General features: G+C 32.0%; 1 protein-coding gene across 2 annotated transcripts; it reads left to right on the top strand.

Annotated features, from left to right (window-relative positions):
- The first annotated feature begins 15,561 nt into the window (after positions 1 to 15,561).
- Positions 15,562 to 22,637, top strand: LOC132603974 (O-fucosyltransferase 7-like). 2 transcript variants are annotated; one of them, XM_060317277.1, is made up of 13 exons: positions 15,562 to 15,881; positions 17,017 to 17,115; positions 17,282 to 17,381; positions 17,464 to 17,531; positions 18,284 to 18,372; positions 18,491 to 18,671; positions 18,933 to 19,061; positions 19,160 to 19,293; positions 19,762 to 19,975; positions 21,007 to 21,191; positions 21,274 to 21,369; positions 21,968 to 22,027; positions 22,140 to 22,278. In XM_060317277.1, exons 1-12 carry the CDS (start codon positions 15,699 to 15,701, stop codon positions 21,987 to 21,989), a joined length of 1,500 nt encoding a protein of 499 aa, XP_060173260.1. In that variant the 5' UTR covers positions 15,562 to 15,698; the 3' UTR covers positions 21,990 to 22,027; positions 22,140 to 22,278. The 2 variants fall into 2 exon arrangements, with proteins under 2 accessions (XP_060173260.1, XP_060173259.1); XM_060317276.1 differs by lacking the exon at positions 21,968 to 22,027 and having other exon boundaries at positions 15,563 to 15,881; positions 22,140 to 22,637.
- Positions 22,638 to 23,560: the final 923 nt, after the last annotated feature.

Genomic DNA, 23,560 nt, shown 5'->3' with positions numbered 1-23,560 from the left:
CAAAATCTTTCATAATAAGGGTATTATCATAGAAAATATTTAGTTAGATATATGCATTGTGGTTAGAATAAAGTCTCATATTAGCTAAACATTTTTGATAATTCGTTCCTTATCCGTGGCTTTATACGATTAGCGACGAATTCAACTTTTAACTTTTCATCAATAATGCATATCAATTTAGCAGTGAAATAACTTAATATATAAAAGAATATTGAGAGTTTTCATTTGTTAGAATAAGTGTAACAAAAAATAATAACAATTTATTTAGAATATGTTACTTTAAATTTGCATTTTACCCATTTGACATCTAACAGTATACTATAATCGATTTTGTTTTATTTCTAATTTTTTCACCACTAATATTTTTCTTATTTAACAAATTTATATACTTAAGAGTTCTGTCAATTTTTTTTTAAAAAAATAGCAACGTGAAGAATTTGAAAAAGAATAAAATGGAATCCTTTTTCCAATTAGTTAATTCAAAATTTTAATTATTTGTTCTCAACATCAAAGGAAATAACTTATTTTTTTTATCAATTTAAATTCTTGATATTAGTTCATCCCAAATTTTAAATACTTAAGTATAATTATGATTTTATTCCATAAGAATTCTATACGAACTTTCCTAGTTTGATTATTTTGATTTTATCCTTTTTAAAATCGTTTTTTTTTCTATCTGTCGACATTTTTTTGGGGGCTTCGTGATTTTTGTATACTTTAATTTAATGAGATTAGTGTATTTTTAAAGGTGAAATACACAAACTAATTATCATAATATCAGAACTCAAATCACAATATTTATTTTATGCCTTCTCCTTCCTAAAACTTTCTAAACAATGACAGTAAAAGTCTTCAACAACTTTTTTGTTTCTCTTCCAGAGAATTAACCTGTTTTTTCTATGTTCTTTTTCTCTTCAACCTTTTAGTCTTATACTTTAGGTTCTTATTTTTACCAATTTAATTTTTAATATTATATTATAACGAATTTTCTCTATTTTGTTTTTCACCATTAATACTCTTCCTATGTAAATAAATATTTGTGCCCTGAAAGTTGTGTTGACCTGAAAAGATTGATTTTACTTATACGATGAATTCAAAAAAGAGATGAGTTGAGTTGAATTATTTTCTATTTAGTTAATACAAAAATTTAATTACTTATTGTCAATGTCAGAAAAGATTGTCCTTCGTTTTATGCTTTTTACCAATTTAATTTTAATATTATATAATAAACGATTTTTCTCTATTTTATTTTTCACCATTAATACTCTTCTTATGTAAATAAATGTTTGTACCCTGAAAATTGTGTTAACCTGAAAAGATTTGCTTTTACTTATATGATGAATTCAAAAAAGAGATGAGTTGAGTTGAATTCTTTTCTATTTAGTTAATACAAAAATTTAATTACTTGTTGTCAATACCAGAAAATATTGTCTTTTGATTCAAATTCTTAATATTAGCTTATTTCAAATTTATGAAATTTATCTATAATTATAATTTTTATTATTATAAAAATTATTTTCAAAGTAAATATGATTAACATTTTAATTTTGAATCTTTATGTTTATATAATCATTAGAATTACTAACTTTTGCCAACTGTTTTTTCCTCTTTTATATTTTGAAATAAATTTAATTATTATTCTAATTATTGAGTGTAATTCTAAATTTTATGGCAAAATCCATGATGACCAAAAATATTATTTCAATATAAACACTAAAATTTACCATAAGGGAGACTAATGGTTTCAAGACCCAAAAAAAGACCAATAAATTTATATTCTGAAATATTGTCCCAAATGTAATGTAAAACAATATTTACTTTATCATGCTATGAAGTGATTTTCTTAAGGTCCAATGTCTCTAGAATCTCGTCCATTAGGGAGAGTAACAACCTTTTATTCAACTTTTCCATATATTTATCAGTATTGATTAATAAGGTAAATCGTAATTGATTTTAAAGTCCTAGTATATTAGGACTTTTTAAATAATTCAAATAAAGAAATATTAATAATTAGAATTTTAGTTACAATTAGAAAAAGAAGAAGATGATGATGATGATGTCGATCACGCAGCCAATGAAGTTGTTTACTAGTACTCTATTAACTATTTATTCTACAATGTCATTAATTCTATGCTCCAAACCACGTGTTTTTGTTTTTCAACATTAATTATATATGTAGGCGCATTTGGTATAGCGAAAAATCTTTCATAATAAGGGTATTATCATAGAGAATATTTAGTTAGATATATGCATTGTGGTTAGAATAGAGTCTCATAGTAGAAGTTGATGAGAGAAAAAAGTCTACATACAAAATTAATTAAAATACTTTTAATGGTGTGAGCCTTTTTATTTTTATTTTTAAAATCATAAAAATATGTATTTGGACAGAAATTGCTAACACCACACGATGTTAAATGTGTGGTTGGGCTGGCTCAGCCTAATAAATTGGTACTATAGCCGTTGGTTTAGTAGGGTGATTATGAAGAAGATGCAGAGTAGCTTTTACGTTGCGGCATATGAAGAGCTAAGTAGTAAGCCCAACAAAGTGATGGATGTGGAACAACCTTTTCCAGTGGCTAGGCCTAATTAAGATGTAAATGGGTGATAAAGATGTGCTTAGTCTGAAATTGAAATTATCTTCCTTTGTATTTGAAACTTTAACGCAGACATTCCTTAATAGCTCATTGTCTTTTTTTTTTATTATTATTATTATTTTTTTTTTTTATGCAGATGTAATTTCATCTATTACTAATTGTTACAAGGTGTGACGCTTCTCCTCATAGTTTTATTTGAAGGGTCATTAACATAATAGTCATACATAAATGAAGGCGGTGAAGTAAAGCGTGACAGAACAGTAATATCACTATTAGAACAATCATATTTGGATCAGCTATAGTGTTGGCTTCTCTTAATAACTGTTGGACTGGTAGCCCTCAAGATTGTCGAGTAGTGACCTGCATATACTAAGAATTTGTGTAATAGCTTCTTGTTACAATTTTTTTTTTAGCTCGTTCCATGCTTACTCACTTTTAGTCGCTCTCGTTCAGTAGTGGTTCTTCAAGCAAGTTTATTGTTTTGACCCATTATGGTTAGTCTACTGTTTCTTGGTCAACAAAGGGATTTTAATTAACCGAGCGATGGTTAGTCTCCCGTGTGCGCAAGATGAATTTGGCTTCGGTGATCACCATTTGGATACACACCTACAAGGAAGCCCGAGCATTTTGATAGTTATATTAATACTCGGATGATGTGTATGCAACATAAATAAAAAAAATTCACTTTCAAAATTGATAAGACAAAAAAATTGCATGTGATCTAATACCCGGGTTATTCTTAATGATTTGAGATCAACATGATAAAATTTTATTCATTACAAATGCAAAATATAGTAAAAGTAATATTGGGAAGTTTGTTACACGATATTGTCGGCGTGTTATCTTTCTTTCTTGTTCGTTTTCTTTTGAGTAGTTTACTTGTTCCCATAGAAAAAGGACTTTGCCTTGCCAACCGTGCCATTGCCGAGGTCGCCCACCTCATTTTGCTTCTCGAAAAACTACTCTCTTCCATTTCGCAGTCAACTTATATTTTTCCTGTTGGTTGTTCAAGAAACTTTAATATAATATTCTGTTGAGTTCAACTTTACATGTCTATTATATTAAAAAATAAAATTTTATTTTACTTGTCTATTTTAACGTATCAAGAGAAAAAAATAATTTTTCTCCTGTTCTATCTTTAATATTAATTATTTATTTTTTAAATAATTTTTAAAATATATTAAGATTATACACAAAGTAATATGAATATTATGAAAATATGTATTTTATTTTATTAATTTTAAAGAGAGTGGAAAATTTATTGTGGACGAAGAAAAGTGAGCAGAGGAAGTAATCTTGACTTATAAGGTTTCATATTGAGCCTGGTCTTGGTCATCTATCAGAATCTTTCATCTTCAACTATCCTGTTGTAGGACAAGACTTAAAAACGTGTTGAATTTTAACTCAATCTTGAACGGTAGTGTATAATTTTCTTACATCATTTGGTTAAGGAAATAAATTAACTACGTTTATCTAGTCTATAGTAATCTAATATGGGGAAAACATCACTAATGGCCGCCCAACCCAAACTAATTACCCGCCCATACCTCCTCCCAAACTATTTTCGCTTCTGTCTAATCCAGTCCAAACTAATTACCCGACGTGCCCTCCTCGCCCAAACCCCTTCCCTCCTTGATATTATCGCAGTATATTTATATATCATGATGGTATCATGGAGTACTAAGAGAAGGACTGAATATACCATGATGTTATAATGGAGTAGGAGTGGACACGGTACGGTATATACCGATTACCATACCGAAACCGAAATTTTTGATACCACGGTTTCGGTATTATGGTATTTGGTGCGGTATTTGGTATGCATTTTTGAAAAGTTTGGTATTTGGTATTGATAAAAAAATACCGAAATACCGAATACTAATTATTTGGTACATATATATATATATATATATATATATATATATATAATACTAACAAATATATAATTAGTATTAGTACAAACTAATTGTTTAGACGTTGGAATTGCTTGTAGTTTCTTTTGAATATTTTTACATGTGTAAGATGTTAGTATGATATAATTGATTGAAATGCCCTTTTTGTGTATCGAAGTATATATTTCTTGATTAAAATGCCCTTTTTGTGTAATTGATTAACAAAAGGCATTGCTTGTACTTTTTTTTGAATATTTTTACACGTGTAAGGTGTTAGTATAATATAATTGAGACGTTTCTTGAATAGCAGAAGTCATAATCTTTATTATATGTATATGTGTAAGTCGTAGTCGAACAAACTATGGTTACCGAATTACCGTACCGCAAAATACCGAAACCGAACTTAAAAATACTGAACCATACCAAATTAATTTGGTATAGTAATGGTATAGTATTTTTAAATACCGAAATCGAAGTTTCAAATACTGTACCATGCCCACCCCTAACTGAAGCAGTCCTCCATGATACCGTCTCAGTATAGTTATATACCACGATGGTACCATGGCACTGAGGAGTGTCTCATTGAAGGACTGAAGCAGTCCTCCATAATACCATCACAGTATATGTATATAAGATGATGGTATCATAAACGTCTTTTTTCGAGAAAGGTGTGTCATTTTTAATAAATGAACATGATCATTCTTAATACCGTCTCAGTAGATTTATATACCATGATGTTATAATGGAGGACTAAGTGAGGGATTGAAGCATCTTCCATGACACCATCTCAGTATATTTATATACCATATTGGTATCATAATTGGGGGGGGGGGGGGGGGGCATCTCGGGTAAATACTTTTAATTTTTTCTGGGGGTACGAAAGTAATGGAGATATGAGCGGATAATTATTTTGGTTTGAGGGGGGGGGGGGTGGTGGTGTGGCATGCATGATCTTTTCCCTCTAATATAACCACTTTATTAATTCTTTTGGGCCCGAGTTCGTTTAACGTTTTGTTGGAAGAAGAGAAGCCCAATTATCCTTTAAATTTGGAGATAAAGCTTAAAGGCATGAGTCCAGAAGCCCATTGAACAAACTTCATTCCAGGTTGTACATACTTCAATCAATGAGCTTCAAGAAATTGGTGGTCTCCAATTGTACCTTATGAACTTGATACAGGCATCTATAAGTTTAGTATGATATTACTTATAAGGTTTCTTGTTGATTTGGTCCAAACATAGGAGTGCCAAATGTACAATTTAGGTTAGATTTGAGCAAGATAATATGGGTGAATCTATAATTGAGCTATTGCCTAATCCTGACCAAAGGTGAGTTGGCTAGGTTTAGATGGATAAACAATGAGTCATAGTGCTATTCACCCAACTCTTATCCAATATTAATTTATGTATTTTTCTTTCTTATAATTTGTTTAATTATCAAACAAAACTATTAAAAAAAATTAGCTTCTTTTTAATAGTTGTATATAACATATCAACCAAGAAAAAATTATTTAAGTTAAATATTTTGACAAGGTTTCTCATGGGTCAATTTGAACAATATACTTAGCCCAAATAAACCCAACTTTTATATGAGCTTAATTTGAGCGGATCATGATGGACTGAGAGTTAATAAATGGAGCGATCATTAATCTGCCCAAACTTAGACAGATTAAAGCAGGACTTATTTTCATGAACTAATTTTATCCCGCTTGTCCCCACAGCAAAGGAGGGAATTTCTATTAGTTGGTTTTGTATTGGAATATAAACTGATTCTACCATGTGTCAATGAAAAAGACATTACCTTCAAACAATTCAAAGTGGAAGTTTTGAGTGAAAAAAGAACCGAACTACTCACCTCACTATTGATTATCATCCATAAACTAAGTTCCATTTGGTGCTAGCACATTTGATCATTTCTTTGGTGCTTCTCCTAAATAGTTAGGATATTCTTGTGGTTTGGATCTACTCTATCTCCAAACAAGCACTAACAACAGTACCAATCATGAGAAAATTAAAAGAAGAAGGAATAAGTGCTCCTCTAATACTGGTGAGTTAGTGAATTCCATCTTAAACCCACTTTCTATTTCATGACTTCCAACCACTCCTTTATGACCTTTAATTACTAAGTCAAGTCAATCTAAAATATCACCTAACCATAGAGTCTCCAAGCTATATTATATACATCACAATTTTGCTGTGATGTCTATTGATTGACATTCCCTACTCTACTACGTACGTACTATTAACTATGTGAAAAAAAAATTAATTTACTAATTCTATATAGTTAACAATTGACTTTGTTTGTGATTAATATATATTCACCGCCATATATATCTGTCTAAACTATATTAACACTACGATATCGATTGAAATAAAGTTTATTGAAATCTTACATGCCGAGATATTTTTGTGACTATAAGAATATATTTTTTTACTTATTTGGGTGCGCCAAGCCAAAGCAATAGTGATTTGCCAAGGCCCCGATAGCTTGCTATCAAATGGACCAAAAATGATCTAATATTGTGAGCCGATGACTCACGTGTCAACTATTAAACTAACAAGAACATAATAGCGATTAAGGAGCTATAAAAATATGTTGTTAGAGATAAAATGAAAAAAAAATCAATAAAATGAAAAGTTTAAAGTTATTTATTTTCAACTATAAAAAAGCGACATTCTTTTGAAAACACAACTAATAAAGAGAGAACATTAAGGAGTACTACATAAAATGCACAACTAATAAGGAGAGAACATTAAGGAGTACTACATAAAATGGAACCAAGGGAGTATCTAGTACAAACGAATAATCAGATTCTACGGGTAAGAAAATAGAATCAAATAACTTATTTAGTGAAGAGTCATAACCTGTGGACATAATATTTTATTTAATCCGTGGACATACTTTACTATTTTAAAATTTTAATTATCACACTTATAATTTGTGTTTAATAGCTAAGTCAAACAGGTCGCACTGATGGTGGATAAGTGATTTAAAAAAATAATTAGGCAGACACACAGTCACCTAACTTTTAGATTAAAGAAAAACAATTAAATTTGAACAAAAATAAATACTATAATAATGTCCTTAAATAATCTTGGGGAAATCTTTTACAACCTAATTAATTGTTTAAAACTCCCAGAAACGTTGCTAAAATCCATATATATCCCTTAATCCAATGCAAGGACGAAGATGTATTTCTCTTGGTATGTGTGATGATTAGAAGTAAGTTAATCTAATCGTGAGTGTTACGTGAGTACGTGACTTAGACTTAACTTTATTTCTACTCAATAATTGGACTAAACTCACTGATGGTCTTCGTGATAAAAATTTGCAATTTGATTAACAATCTTAATCAATTGTCTTATGTTAAATTTTTAGGGTTTCATGACATGAAAAGATAAAGATTTGTGGTGTTATTATCAAATCAAATTTTCAATGATCCATTACAAGAATATACCCACCTACCATTAAGCATTAACTAATTAAAGCCTCAAACGAAATAATTAATGCGCTTCAATTTTCAGAGACTGGTCTTGTTTCCACAGTCAATAATGGATGGATAATATTTTTGTTGACCTTTTAGTCTTTTACTAAGTAGGCGTTTGGCCATGCGTTTTCAAACCATGGTTTGAAATCATAACCCCAAATCAGCATTTGGACATGCATTTTCACTCATGGTTTTAACTTTTTTAAATATAAAATTTAACCCATAAGTTTATATTTTGTAAAAAAAAGACCCATAAGTTGGTAGATATTTTTAATAATTACCCCGATCAATCATTTACCAATCTTATCAACTTCCACCAACCTTTAATTTATGTGGGAGGATTATATTAAAGAATAGTTACATTACTATTCATCTTAAATTTTCGTTTTTATTGAACTAAAGTTTGATTAATTGATGTTGTATTTTTTAGAAAGGCCTTCTAGTAGTGTACTAATTTTGTTATAAACTATGACTTGCTCATTTGGTAAGATTGTATAAGAATTAAAAATCTTTTGATAGTTTTCGCAATTTGTGTGGTTTTTATGTCTATAAGAGAAAATATAACTTAAAATATCCAAATTGCATGTCCAAATGTCTAGATAGGGCCTAAGTTAACCTTCCAATTAGGTGATGAGTATTGTCCGATTCAATCCAATTAGACGGGTTAAGTTCACAAATGGCCTCCATGAGGGGTGGTCTTGATTTTTTGACTCTGTTTAACGAAATCTTTAAACAATAGCCTCTCTTTCGAAAATTCGCTGGGCAAAGTTTTTGTTGTCCATCTGGCATAAGTTGTGGACATAAATTAGTTTTGTCTATAAGACATAAATTTAGGATATTTCAAGACAGTGAACCTGCTCAATTGACCACAAGTTCTGCCTTACACGCAAAAGCTAGAACTTATACCTGATGGGGTATAGAAGTCTTCCCAACAAAATTTTCCCAACGATTTTTTTTCAAGTTAAGATCATTTTTAAAGATTTTATTAAACGGGACAAAATTGAAAACTGGACACTTTTGGGGGACGCCACGCGTCATTCACGAATTCAACAACATAACATAAAATCCAGATGGCCCAATTAAGACATTATGGAGTATGAGTTATGCCCAATATAGTTCAATGTTTCAGGCATTAATGTACCTTTGATGCAAAGAAATGTCCTCGTGTGAACAGCCATTGGTCAAGAAGGCACAATTCAAATTACAATTTTACGAGTATGCTAGTCCAAGTTTATAATTGTTTATAAAGTTTAACCATTTTAGGATCAAATTTGAACATACACGAGTGAAATTGTAAATATTCAGGCCTAAAGTTTGGTATATTATACAAGCAATCTCAATTATTTTCACATAAAAGGGGGACATGCAACCAACATAGGGTATTCTGTGAGACAAATTAACTCGAACCACGGATACATGTGTTACAAAATGGCCAGTCAAGAACATGTTTGATATATTATTTATTATGTATGCTTCATGTGACATACAAGATTAGGTCATATAAGCGTTTGAGAATAGCAGGATCATGGTTGTGATAGAGTAATATACATATTTAATTTTCTGACAAGAGTCTTTTTAATTGAGACAAGGAAACTAATAGAGATCATATCCCCCATTGCTTGTGCCTTAATTTGGGGTGATCAGAGCAATGCTTGAATATATCCACAGGTACATATCAAAATATAAGCAGCTCTAATCTAAAGCAATTAAGAAGCTAAATCACTCACATGGAAAGAATACTATACTCACTGACTAATCCTCCAAGTAATCAATTTCCATGTGTATTTGTTCTTTCAATAAACAAGCAAGACAGTTAGCAGAAAATTATAATTGGGATTTGGGAGCACTCTTATGCACAAATCAAGAAAGTCAAAAGTTTGTTAATTAACCCAAAATATAGTGCTTTCTTTCCTTTTACCTTGTGGAGGAGGAAGACGTAAAGCAACTTCTTTCTGTCTTTAGTTTTGTTCCTTGTTAATGTCATTAGAAAATTGTGAACAAATGTGGAAATAGCTTTAAGGAATCAAATCTGTGGAGCTAAATGATTAAGGGTTTGTTTGGTACGAAAGAAAATGTTTTTTTTGTGTTGCTAATTAAGCAGAAAATATATCTCAAAAACATTTATATATAAACTAGGCAAACACTATGTGTGGTGGTGGTGGGGGGGGGGGGGGGGTGATGTTTTGGAGGATGCAGGTGAGGTTTGGAGGGTGGAAAGATGACAATGCAATCAGTATGAAACGTCACTTATGAAATTTGTTTTTCCTACTTCTACTCAAAAGTTTTATTTTTAAGAAACTTGTTTTTTTTTTTAAGAGAATATTTTGAAAATATTTTTTTCAACCAAACGTGAGAGAACTACAAAATAGAAACACACCCTAAGTGCCTTATTTTTAGGACACGTGCGTGTAGTACATTGAATAAATTGAGTCATTGTTATCGCTTGAACATCAGATTTAGCATCATTTAAGGATTTGGCCAATATAAACTGACATTGTAATGAAATGTTTATATTCTTAATCTACTAATTAATTCAATTTATTTGCTATGGGATGCTAATGTGAAAGGAAGATGTATAAGATCCAGACATCATAAATAGGAAAACTGGGGCAGTCTGGGTCTTTCAAGAAAATTGCATGTGAGCTTTACTTCAGAAAAATAATGTCATAAGAGAATGAAATAATAATTGATCTAAAGTAAGAAAACACACTTGGTAATGTGCTTTACATTTAAGCTCTGTCTATCTTTTAATGGAAACTCAGTAGTTGTGAGACGACAACAACGCCTTTATTTCATGCAATTAAATCTATAAGGATTTTCAATTTTCTTCTTCCCCTAGCTTTCTTCTGACTACTCTAAATGTTCAAAATTTTATGTATTGCAATGATAAACATGCATACATCATAACAACTTTTATAGCTTGATATATAATCATCTGTCTTAACTAGTGTATGTTGAACTATGCGAATCCGGATTAGTCGGACCTCAATGCGGGTACCGAACACCTGACAGCGGAAACCAAAAAAAAAAAAAAAAAAGAGACTAGGAGTTAGAGGTGGAGCCACAAAGATAATTATGATTCGGCAGAACTTAGTAACTTTGGTTTAAATTATATATTACAATGTTAAAAATTCATTTAGTATGTACGAATAATTTATCCATAACTCAAGAAGAAGAAAATTATGGTACAAAACACATAAATTTAAAATCTTACGTAACGTTCCCATTTGTCTCCTTGCACAATCCATATTATTGTGTAAAATTATTACGTACTAAATAAGATCATATGTTGGTTTTTTCTCACAAATGGTACCACATACTAAGATTCATAAAACAGAGAAATTCCCCTTCATGTCTGCAGACAGATCTGGTTAATTAATAGTATAATGCATCATAATTAATGCTTTCAAGTCAAACTATAGATGTGAAGGGTTAATAAATTTATATCATAATATAAATTTTACTTATTACTCCCTTTGTGTCGGACACCCTTTCATTTTTAGTCTGTCCCAAATATATAGAATGTCACTTTTTTATTTTAGAAACAATTTAATTTGTGAGGTGACTTACAGCTATACAAATATCTAATACTTTTTTTGGACCACAAATTTTTAAAATCTTCTTTTCTTTCTTAAATTTCATGCCTAATCAAATGGTCTTACATAAATTGAGACCGAGGGAGTAACAACATTAAATCAACAATCTGTGAATTGTTATATCCAATGCTTAGCATCCAGCTGAACCCATCTACTGAATCAAGAAATTAGTTTGAAATGTCATGATATGTTAAATGCTTAAGATAATAATATCTAAGGACACTTTTGGTGTCTGCCAAAAACATTTCTTGTATTATACAAGGGATGAGAAAGGCAATGGGAGAGGGAATTCCAAGTTGAGAAACTGACCCCCGCCGATGAGGTGAAAATTCAGGTAACCAATTAACCGAGTTGATAAATTTCCCGTGCCAAAAGTCTCTTTACTTAAATTACGTCTCTAATCAAACACGATCGTATAAAATAAATTGAAACTATTATTTTTCACTAACAGAATTTAAAGTAAATTCTTTTGTTTAAGTAGAGTTCTTTTTTGTTGACCCAAAAAGGAGAGGACATTGTCCCACTGTTGTACATTTGTACTGTCCTTTTGCTGCTGAGCTTAGAACAATGCTAACATAGTATTCGGCCAAGTTTCCAATTGTCATCTTTATTGAATGCAACTTTAACTTACGTCACCTTGAGATCTACACTTCTTGTTGGATTTATGGTGGTACTTTTTTATTAGCTTCTATTTTGAGGAAGGTGGCCGTTATCAAACAACTAGAACTTGCATGGTGATATAGTCATGATAAATGTTGAAATACAAATTTGGATATTACTAAGTTTTTCTTTTGAAACAAAAGAAGTGATAAAAATATATTTTTACTCCTAAAGATTATTAAAAGTATTTGAAAAAGCACAGTGAAAACAATATTAATTAACACTGCAAAAATAATAATGAAATTGTGGGATTACATTGGGTATGTTGTTGTTGCCAGGGGCGGAGCCAAGTGTAACCAAGGGGGCCCTCGGCAGAAAATTACAGTGTATATTGAAGGTTAAAATTTGTTTTTATATATATATGGTAGATGTTGAACCCCCTTAACTTCTTCGTATGTTTACTTCTTCATATTTTTTAACCCCCTTACTGAAAATCCTGGCTCCGCCAATAGTTATTGCAGTCTAAAATTGAATTTATTTCACAATATGTGACGTTTTAGAAAAATGAGAAACTAAAATAGTATAGATTGTAAAATTAATAAGCGTTTGACATTAGGGGTGAAACTACGTTAACTACATCAAATATTTAATTATGGTCAATTCATGTTTATTCTAATTTCAATGTATTAGTTAATCATATAGTTATCTGATATGACTTAGTATAAACATTTATCGATGCTAATCTTGATTTTTTTCGGTTAATGATCCTTATCACTTTGTAGTTCCCAAACTCCGAATGTGTTAAATAATTAACATATTTTTAGGGATTTCCTCAATTTTTTCACTACCTTCCTTGTTTCCCTTTTTTGTTTTCTATTTTTTGGTTTCCCTTCCTTTCACGGTTATTACTCCCTCATTTTTATTTTATGTGCATCCTACATTTTTGGTTTATTTTTAAAAAATGCACTCCCTCCGTTCCCTTTAAGTTGTTGAGTTTGTTAAACATATAATTTTCTTTTTATTTGTACTTTAATACATTAAGAGAGATTTTTTTTTCTTTCAGTTTTACTCTTATCATTACGTAACTACTTAAACTCATTCAAACTATAGTAAATATGAGTAATATAGTAAAATAAAGGGGAAAGATCACGCATGCCCCCATCAAACCAAAATAATTACCCGCCATACCCCCATTACTTTCGTACCCCCAGAAAAAATCAAAAGTATTTACCCAAGATGCCCCCAATTATGATATCAATATGGTATATAAATATACTGAGATGCTATCATGGAAGATGCTTTAGTCCTTCTCTTAATCCTCCTTGATACTATCATGGTATATAAATATAATGAGACGGTATTATGAATGACCATGTTCATTTATTAAAAATGACACACTTTTCTTGAAAAAAATCTCTATGATACCATCATCTTATATACATATACTGTGATGATATCATGGAGGACTGCTTCAATCCTTCAATGAGACACTCCTCAGGACCATGGTATCATCGTGCTATATAAATATACTGAGACGGTATCATGGAGGACTGCTTTAGTCCTTCTCTTAGTCCTCCATGATACCGTCATGATATATAAATATACTGAGATGATATCATGGAGAAAGGGGTTTGGGCTAAGAGAAGCACGTCGAGTAATTAGTTTGAGCTGGTTGGACAGAAGCGAAAATAGTTTGGGAGGGGGCATGAGCGGGTAATTAATTTGGGTTGGGCATGCAATTAGTGATGTTTTCCTTATAATAAACACCTGAGTAACGAGAGCGCAAAATGTATACTAATGCATAAGTAAAAAGGAAATAAGACAATATATTTTATATTTTTATTTTCACATGATCTAAAGGTCGTAAATGTTCACCAACATGGGTTGTAGTGTGATGGTTGGGTCCCTCCATTTTCAACCATAGGTCTCACTTGTTTGAAAACCCAAAAAAAAGTTAGTAAATTTTATGTTAAATTAAGTCATATAAAATGAAAAGAAAAGGTATAAATCTTTTTTTTTTTGAGTTATTTTTTGTATTAAAGATAATAAAATCTCCAAAAAAAGAAGTTTATTGTATTTACTCTCTGTGCAAGGTGCTTGCTACTGACTGATAATAAATGAACAAATCCCATATAAAATGAACTAAACACTATATCTCAAAATCAGAGATTACAAAACCCACAATGAAACCCAAAAAAGAATCAAAGTTAGCAGCCAAATTTTTTTGGTTAATGAGAAAGAAAAAGGTGGTGCAGATTATGCAGAAGAAGAAAAAGTCAGAGAGGGAGAAATTAGTGATTTTTCCAAAGTTGGAAACTTTGTGTATCATATGCGGGTTAATAATAATTATCTTATACTCCTATGACTTAGTATAAGCATCATATATCTGGTTTGACTAATCTTATTGCCGTTGGGGATTTTAATCCGATATAAACTAGGTTAGTAATAGATAATGCAAATCTTAAAAATTTGTTCCGGTTAATAATGATCTTTGTCACTTTGTTACTTTTGTAGTTCCGTAAATCCAAAAGTGTTAGCATGGTTAACATACTTTCAGGCATTTCGTCGAATTTTTCTCTGCCTTCCTCATTTCCATTCTTTTCTCGGTTATTATTCCCTCAATTTAATTTATGTATATCTTACATTTTTTTTAAAAAAATAAATGCGCTCCCTCCGTTCTAAATAAAATGAGTGGCTTAAACCTAATCTGAGGCCTTAACTATATACACATACATACGAAATTTGGTGTTGCCTTTTACTTCATATAGTAACATTAATATTTATAATAGTACGAATTAATTCAAATTAATAAGATATGAACCATATGTTTTACATACATTACCTTAAATGTTATTATAAAAACTTTATTCAATAACATGAAGATTTGAGTAATTTAGTTCACATTTCTAAAATATTTCTCTTAAAAAGTAGATAATGTTTTTTTCTTTTATTATATAAATTTTGTACTTTTTTTTACAATCTTCAATATTATCTAAGAGAAAATAAAATCATTAAATCAAACAATTTTAGTGACCACTAGGCCCACACCCTAGGGCCATGGGTGCCATAACTGTCTTTTAAACTCATTCAAACTATGGTAAATATGGGTACTCTAATAAAATAAACCCTAATAAATGTCTTTTAAGTGAGTGTAAAATACATATAATGGATAAGAAAAAAGGAATATAAACAATATATTTTTATATTTTTATTTTACACATGATCCAAAGGTAGTAAATTTTATGTCAAACTAAGAAAATGTATAAATAAATCTCTCTTTTTTTGAGTTTTTTGTTTAGTATAAAAAATAATAAAATCTTGAAACAAAAGAAGTTTATTGTATTACTCTTTCTGCAAAGTATGACCAGTGCTAATAAATGAACAAATCCCATATAAAACGGACTAAACACTAAAATCCCAAACTCAGATTACAAAACCAACAGTGAAACCCAGGAAAGAATCAAAACAAGCAGCCAACTTTTTTGTTTCATAAACATAAGTATTACAACGAATATTGTGCAGTTTTGGTGAATGAAAGAGAAAAAAGTGGTGCAGAATATGCATAAGAAGAAAAAGTCATGGAGGAAGAAATTGGCGATTCTTCGAAAGTTGATAACTTGTGCCATAGGTGTAATTGCTTTTGTTGCTTTGCTATCCGTACATGTTCATGTTCCTTCAACTGATATCACCAAGTTCCATGACAAACTTCCTAAGGTACAATTGCAACAACTCTCTGTACAATGTAAACTGTTTCTTCAATTTGTTTTTTCCTTTGTTTCTTGATCTCTCTTTTGTCTGTTTCTGTTTCAATGTGTGTGTGTCGTATAAATAATTTACTTTTGAAGTTTATTGGAAAATCATATGCAGTTTCTTCAGTAACCCATACATCTGTCCTGTTCTTATGGTTCTGTTTCAATGTGTTTTTTCATCAAAATGCAATCATTTTGGTGATTCTTGATATTGGAAAATACTTTCCGAGTCTTTTCTTTGTTTTTAGCAAATAGAACGGATTGTAAGAGGAGGATTCATATAGTCGACCCAAACAATTTCTTATGAAGCAATATAAACTGCTTCTTCAATTTGTGTTTCCTCTGTTTTCTTGATCTTTGGTTTGAGATTTCTGTTTCAATGTGTGTGTCTTATTAATATTTACCTTTTGAAGTTTGTTGAAAAATTTGTGTACCCATTTGGTCATTTTTTCATCAAAATAGTATCTTTTGGTTATTCTTGATGTTGGAAAATACTTTCCGTGTCCTCTTTATTTCTCAATCTTTGCGTGTTTACGCCTTTTTTACATCTTTTTACAACGGGCGGAGCTACCCTTGTCCAAAGGGAGTTAATTAACATTCTTTCGTCGGAAAATTACACTATTTAGAAATGTTTAATTTTTTTTTTATTTTTTTTTATATATGTACGCTCAGAGGAATATCTAGAATTTAATTTCGATGAGTTCAACCTTTAAGTTTTTTAGCACTGAACCAATATTATATTTTAAAAGTTATGGATTCAGACCTACTAATTGTGGCAATCTATATGTGGAATCCCATTAACTTCTTTGTGTGTTTAGTTTTTTATATTTTGAATCTCATTGGCTTCTTCATGTGTTTACTTCTTTATATTTTGAATCCTTGTGGCTCCACCATTGTTTACAACCAATATTTTATCTGAAGAAAAGTTATTGAAATATTTGAATGAAATGGTGATCAAACATAGCTGAATGGATACAGAGAATTCACATAAGTCGATCCAAACCAGTTTGGGACTGAGGCGTAGCAGTTGTTATTGCTGTTGTTTAGGCTTGTTAATTTTGATTTTTAGCACTGATTCGGGGTGTCTTTAATATTTGTAGCACCATGAGTTTTCGTACCAAAAATTGAGCAGAGAGCGAAGCTTGACTGAAGAATTTTCCCCGCCCCATTTGTCGAAAGCTCCTGTTACTGCCAGCAAGGTTGTGTGCTCTTACCAAAATATATTAGAGTTAATTTTTTGATATTTCATTATTGAAAAAGAAAATATATTTCTCAAGTAGAATTGAGATTGTGCCATATAGCTAAGTGTTTTTGATACAAAGTAGTTATATATCTTTCATGTTTTCACTCCTTTAGATTTGACAGTTGGATGGTGCTAGTTGGAATTGGACTTTGGAGAATTTATGGAAACCGCCCCCAAAAAAAGACTACGTTCATTGTGTTGCACCAAGTTCATTGTATACATGTAAGCCATTTACTTATGAATTCTTGAAAATAGCTTTATTCATATAGGGCCATTCTGTTGCTCATCGTGCATTAAATTCCAGCTCCTCCAGAGTCTCGAGGCTACCTGCTCGTTCATACAAATGGCGGACTCAATCAGATGAGAGCGGGGGTCTGTATTTTTCTACTCCCTCCTCCTTTATCACGTAGTATTTATCATTAGGTGTCACTTTTTCAGATTTTGATTTGCATTTCCTCTGAGTATACTGCTATTTATACGTCGTTGGACAAGTAGATAAACCTGGAGTATAAATAACTAGCACTTAAATATTGCACTTATCATTGAATTGGAGTACTGTGTAAATGCATTAGCTGTTGAAAGGCGAATTTGTTGAATAAGCGATTGCTAGTTAACATAATAAGATCAGTTTTATGATACATTGATACTGGTGCCTTGTTTTGGAATCTGGCTGCAGTTTAGAACTTTTAAAATTAGTGACTAGTTTCACCTTTCTAAGCTTCCGAAGTTAAAAGTTAAATCAACAGTTTGGTCAATTAACCTCCCAATCTCTTTTTCCAACTTGAGAACACCATCTTATGATGTGAAACTGTTACATTGAATATGTCCCTTTGAATCAATGACATAATCTAGGTCAATAGAATATTTTTATAGGTTTCTTAATTTTTGTGACATTTTAGCATTTAGTTTCTATTTCAATTCCTTCCATAAGACGAACATTATTCCATAAGCCAGCTTAGACATGCTTCTCCCTAATTCTTTCCTCTCTTAGATAATCGTTTTTAAGTGAATATTTTCTCTTGATGTTGAGCCGGTTAACAGTTCAGCTATGCAAAGTTTAGGCAAGTTTATGCATAATTCTTTTGGCTTGTCATTGAGCTGAAGCAGTTATTGTTGCTTTGCAGATATGTGACATGGTTGCTGTTGCTCGTATCATAAATGCTACTCTTGTAATCCCTGAGCTTGATAAACGCTCGCTTTGGAAGGATTCTAGGTCTGCGATAAAAATTCCCTGAAATTTCGTATTCCATAGCCCCTTGTTATCCCTTTTTGATTAATCATGAGCATCTGCTATATGTTGATATACTTACTCTTCGCCTCCTAAATTGCAGCAAATTCTCTGATGTGTTTGATGAAGATCATTTCATTAATTCGTTGGCAAATGATGTAAGAATTGTCAAAAAGCTACCGAAGGAACTCGTGTCTGCTACTCGAGTTGTTAAGCATTTCAGAAGTTGGTCCGGTATAGATTACTATGAGAAGGAGATAGCTAGCATGTGGGACGAATACCAGGTACAGTCAAACCTCTCTATAACGACGTCGTTTGTCTGGATATTTTTTGGTTGCTATAGCGAAATGTTGTCATAGAGAACATAGAATAAAGCATAACATGAAAGATCCATTCCACAGAACATGGTTGTTATAGTGAAATGTTGTTATAAAGGATGACTATGATAAAGAGGTCTGGCTGTAATTTGCACATATCTTCACACAAGTTAAGCACAAAAAGAAAAAGAACTTGTTTTGGCTAATTTACCCAACATAATTTTTCAGGTGATTCGAGCAGCCAAGTCTGACTCAAGGTTGGCAAATAATAACCTGCCTCCTGATGTTCAGAAGTTGCGTTGCCGTGCTTGCTATCAAGCCCTCCGATTTGCTCCCCCAATTGAAGCGATGGGAAAGGTGAATTTCATGTTGTTGACATGTATTTTTGTTTCAGTAATATTTCTTCCGTTTAATTATCAAACAGTCTTTCATGTCATATGCTCTTTTATTTTCAGTTGTTGGCTGATCGAATGCGATCCTATGGTCCATACATTGCTTTACATTTGCGCTACGAAAAAGACATGCTTGCCTTTAGTGGATGCACACATGATCTATCCCCAGAAGAAGCTGAAGAACTAAGGGCAATCAGGTAGGCTATTATGACCTGAACTAACTGATAAGTAGTACTCAAAAGCACAATGCTTGTAGTAAGTGTCTTTTAGAAAGAGTGTATTGGGGCCACTAATTATAGTTTAAGGACAATAACATGCCAAGTAAATTTTTACGACGTTTATCCATAAAAAATGATCGAGGTCAAGATTACTATGCAGACCATGGAGGCTATCCATGTTATATCAGCTAATGTTTACAGATTGATACTGATAACATATATAGAAACAGGTCATAAGTACCATATCTAAACTTACATAGACAGCTAATCTTCACATACTTTGTCCTCCTTAGTCATGTCTAATCAATTTTTCAATAAATGAAAATGTGTACATGCTTCTATTTGTACTGTACATCAGCTCTGTGTAAAACATATTTATGCTTATGACCTAGACTATTTGAATTTATTGGTGAGTTGCTTTTATTTCATTACCTCCCGAATTTATAGGGAAGGCATCCCATGGTGGAAAGTGAAAGACATTGACTCTGTACAACAGAGATCCAAGGGCTATTGTCCACTAACTCCAAAGGAGGTCGGGCTGTTCCTTTCTGCTCTTGGATTCACATCGAACACCCTGATTTATATTGCTGCAGGAGAGATATATGGGGGTGATTCCCATATGTCTGATTTACTGTCGCGCTATCCCTTATTATTAAACAAGGTTTGTTGCCTACAAACCTACCTCAAGTAGTTGATATTTTTCTTATATTTCTATGGTCATAAGTTCAGAAAATTTAGTAGTCAATTTTGCCTATAAACTTAGATTTTCTGACCTGTGAAGTGCTAACTAAGATCCAAAGCTTTTATGAACTACTAGATTACCCTCAATCATTAAATAGTACCAAATAGCTTTATTATGAACACTCTCTAAAACGCTCACCAGTTCACCTATCTCTTAGTAAAACCTATTTTTAGAATGTTATGGTAAATTATATGAATAAGTGTAGCAGAGTTCAAATATAAGGAATAAAGTAGCACTGACAGAAGTAAGTCTAAATAACCATTTTCTGAAAAACAATATAACTACTCTTTAGTCATCAAAGCTATTCTTTAAGCTTTAAATTGCACCATCTTTCATGCAAACTTCAAAGAGGTTGAAACCCTCTGGTTGAATTGTACTTGTGTTTAGTCCAACTTGTACCAGTCCAAGTCGATGTTATCACTGTGGAAAGATATCTAAAGTTTGACAATGTTTTGAAGTCTTTGTGATAGGCCTTTTCATCCTTACTATTCATTTCCTTACTTTGCTCTTACTGGAAAAATTAACAACCAAATTTTTAATTGTAACTGATCATGCAAACAACTCCCATGCTTTCCACGTTATGACTGTAATCATCGAGCGATTGAAAAGATTGATTTACAGTTAGAATGGCCGTTTTGTAATAGTTATGTTTTCCTGAGATTCAAAGAGCAACTTCCCGCTCTTATAAAATGTAGAACTACCAGCACCAAGTATTCAAGACGAACAAATTGTTTACATGACCCTTTTGCCATAATGAAAGGAAACAAATTCTGATGACATATCCCATTTTTCCAAGACATGTTCCTTTTAACTCACATTTGCCCCTTGAAGATACAGTTTTATTGTACTGAATCCATCGTCATTACCTAATTGGCTAATCCCAATATTTCCCCTCCATGTGAGTCTACTACCCGCTTAAAAGAACAATTCGTGTCTTGTCCATCTTGCAGGAAAAGCTGGCATCTGAAGAGGAACTTGAACCATTCAGAAAGCATGCATCTCAATTGGCTGCAATAGATTATATTGTGTCAGTTGAGAGTGAAATATTCATTCCTTCCTACTCCGGAAACATGGCAAGAGCAGTTGAGGGACATCGTCGGTTTCTTGGGCACAGAAAAACAATATCTCCTGATAGGCAAGATCTTTTAACTCCCTCTTAATACTTGGTATTCTAGAAGAACCAGAACTGCCTACTAATATTTTCCTGGTATCATCAGGAAAGCTCTTGTCCGGCTTTTCAACAAAATTGAGCTGGGTACGATGAAAGAGGGGCCAAAGCTTTCAAATCGTGTTATCGATATTCACAGAGGAAGGTATGTCAAAGTACAACTTGTTACCTTAACTCCTTAAGTGATAGTAAATCATACTGCTGGCAAAATTTAGTAATTTGATTTTTATATAGAATCCTAAGAGTTACTTGCTTGCAATTTTTCTTTTCCTACGTCTCTTGAGGTTGGTCATGTACCTTTTGTGGTGTATTTAAGTAAATGCGTGGGATGGGATGTACCTTTTGTGGTGTATTTAAGTAAATGCGTGCGATGGGATGTGCTTAAAGTGTTGTGTATCCTTGGCGTGATGCAAGATATCTAGTGGCGGAGCCAGGATTTTCGCTAAGGAGAGTCGAAATATAAAGAAGTAAACACAATGAAGAAGCCAAGCAGATTCAAAATATAGTATTACTATATATACATAAAAGGTTTTTTTTAAATTTTTTTTTTACTTATCTATAAAGTGAAATCTTCCAGCGATAGGGTGCCATTTTGCACCTCTTGGATAAAGGTGGCTCCGCCAATGAGCATATCATTACCACATTTATTTTAAACCCACAAAGTGAAGCAATGTTAAGCTCTTTTTTGCTCAATAGTAGTTCAAAAATAGCCTTGTGTATCACACCCCTTTTTGGCTTCTTAGGTTGAAGGCTATGTTCTCTTGAACTCCTAGTCAGTTGGGTGACCAAGATATCGCCTTTGGGTACTTGAATTATGTTATTCCTCTACTAATAGTTATTTTGTTACACATTGATATTCCAACAATGAACCAATATTATGTTACCTAATCTCATTTGTTGGCTTTCGTTGCTCAGGCAAGGATCGCCTAGGAAGAGAAAAGGACCGGTTTCAGGAACAAAGGGAATGGATAGGTTCCGTTCAGAGGAGGCATTTTATGTAAATCCTTTACCAGATTGTTTATGTCAAAAGAAGTTGTCATACACAAAGGATTCTCATGCTATCGTATAGTCCAGATGAAGCACCAAATCATATTCTTTTTCTGGAGAAAACAGCCCGAACTTGATTGAAGCTGGACCAGGCATCAGCAATACAGCTGATATGTGTGCTGGATGTATATATACACGACGAGAATTAGATTATTTTCTTTATTTTCAGGTTTTAGATGATAAAAGAGTATAGTATTTCCATTAAGTTGAGGCTTTCCATGCATGGGAAGTTGATCAAATTGAAAGAATAAGCTGTCTCATAGTTTGCGTGGGAGGAGGGACTCAAGTACAAGGGTGCACTTGTATAATATCTTTTTGTCCATTCTTGGACTTGTCAATAAAAGAATCGTACTCCCTCTTATTCAATTTACATATATGTCTTACTTCCTTTTTAAATATGTTTCAAAATGAATTTCCTTTTCTATACTTATTAACTTTAATTCCAACATCCTATGTGCATGACATATTTAAAACCACAAGATCAATTGGTTTCTTTACTTTTTTAAACTCTATGTCGAGTCAAACTAACATGCATATAATGAAACAGATGGGAGTATTAGAATTGAATTCTTCCCTACATACAGTAGTATATTTTGCTACAAGTGACACCATTGGATGCACTATGAACATATCCAATTTTACATGTCCAATGGTAGCCAGACTTCAGCAATTACGACTGCTGCTTCCGACTTTAGGTGGCTTTATTTTTTTATTTTTTTTTTCAGTTCTGTGCCAAAGCTACAAAACTACAAAGAAGCAAAACATAAAAAGGGACAAGATTGCAACTTCCTGTCTTCTCAATGATTATGTAATATCTTTGTTCCATATCTTTGTTCCATTTTACGTGACACTTTTTCCTTTTTTTTAATTTGTTCGATGAGATGGCGGGAGTAAAAGCCAAGGCCCGTTAGAGGTGACTTGGCTTATTGCCCTTAAGGATCAAATGCATGTATAATGAGGGAAAGTAAGAAGGTATTGTTGCTTATGTCTATAGAAGATGAAAGGGTTTTTTCGAACGATAGTTTATGAAATCATCTTCATATAGATATAACTCGTTATAGCAACCATGACAAAATAACAAAAGAAATAGAATAATCTATTAAATAGCACTAAGAAAAATTCTTAACAATATCAGTGCATATTCTCATCTGTTGTATCCTTTATTCAGTTTTCAATTGTGGGTTAAACGTTCTATTCTGCAGTTTGTTAGATTGCAAATAACTTCAAAATGATTTGAGGCCCCAAATTCACAGTACGTAATTTGTTTATGCAATGGTATGGTAGTGTAG

This window comes from Lycium barbarum, chromosome 7 (genome assembly GCF_019175385.1).
Source record: "Lycium barbarum isolate Lr01 chromosome 7, ASM1917538v2, whole genome shotgun sequence".
Taxonomy (NCBI): Eukaryota; Viridiplantae; Streptophyta; class Magnoliopsida; order Solanales; family Solanaceae; genus Lycium; species Lycium barbarum.
Note: the sequence above shows the minus strand (reverse complement) of the source record. Positions and strands in the feature narration are given on the sequence as shown.

Bases quoted from the DNA above. Each gene is read 5' to 3' on its own strand.
- LOC132603974 (XM_060317276.1), top strand. From the start codon at position 15,699: ATGAAAGAGAAAAAAGTGGTGCAGAATATGCATAAGAAGAAAAAGTCA. The intron at 15,882-17,016 runs GTACAATTGCAA...TAATATTTGTAG, and splicing joins TCCATGACAAACTTCCTAAG to CACCATGAGTTTTCGTACCA. The intron at 18,373-18,490 runs GTCTGCGATAAA...CCTAAATTGCAG, and splicing joins TCGCTTTGGAAGGATTCTAG to CAAATTCTCTGATGTGTTTG.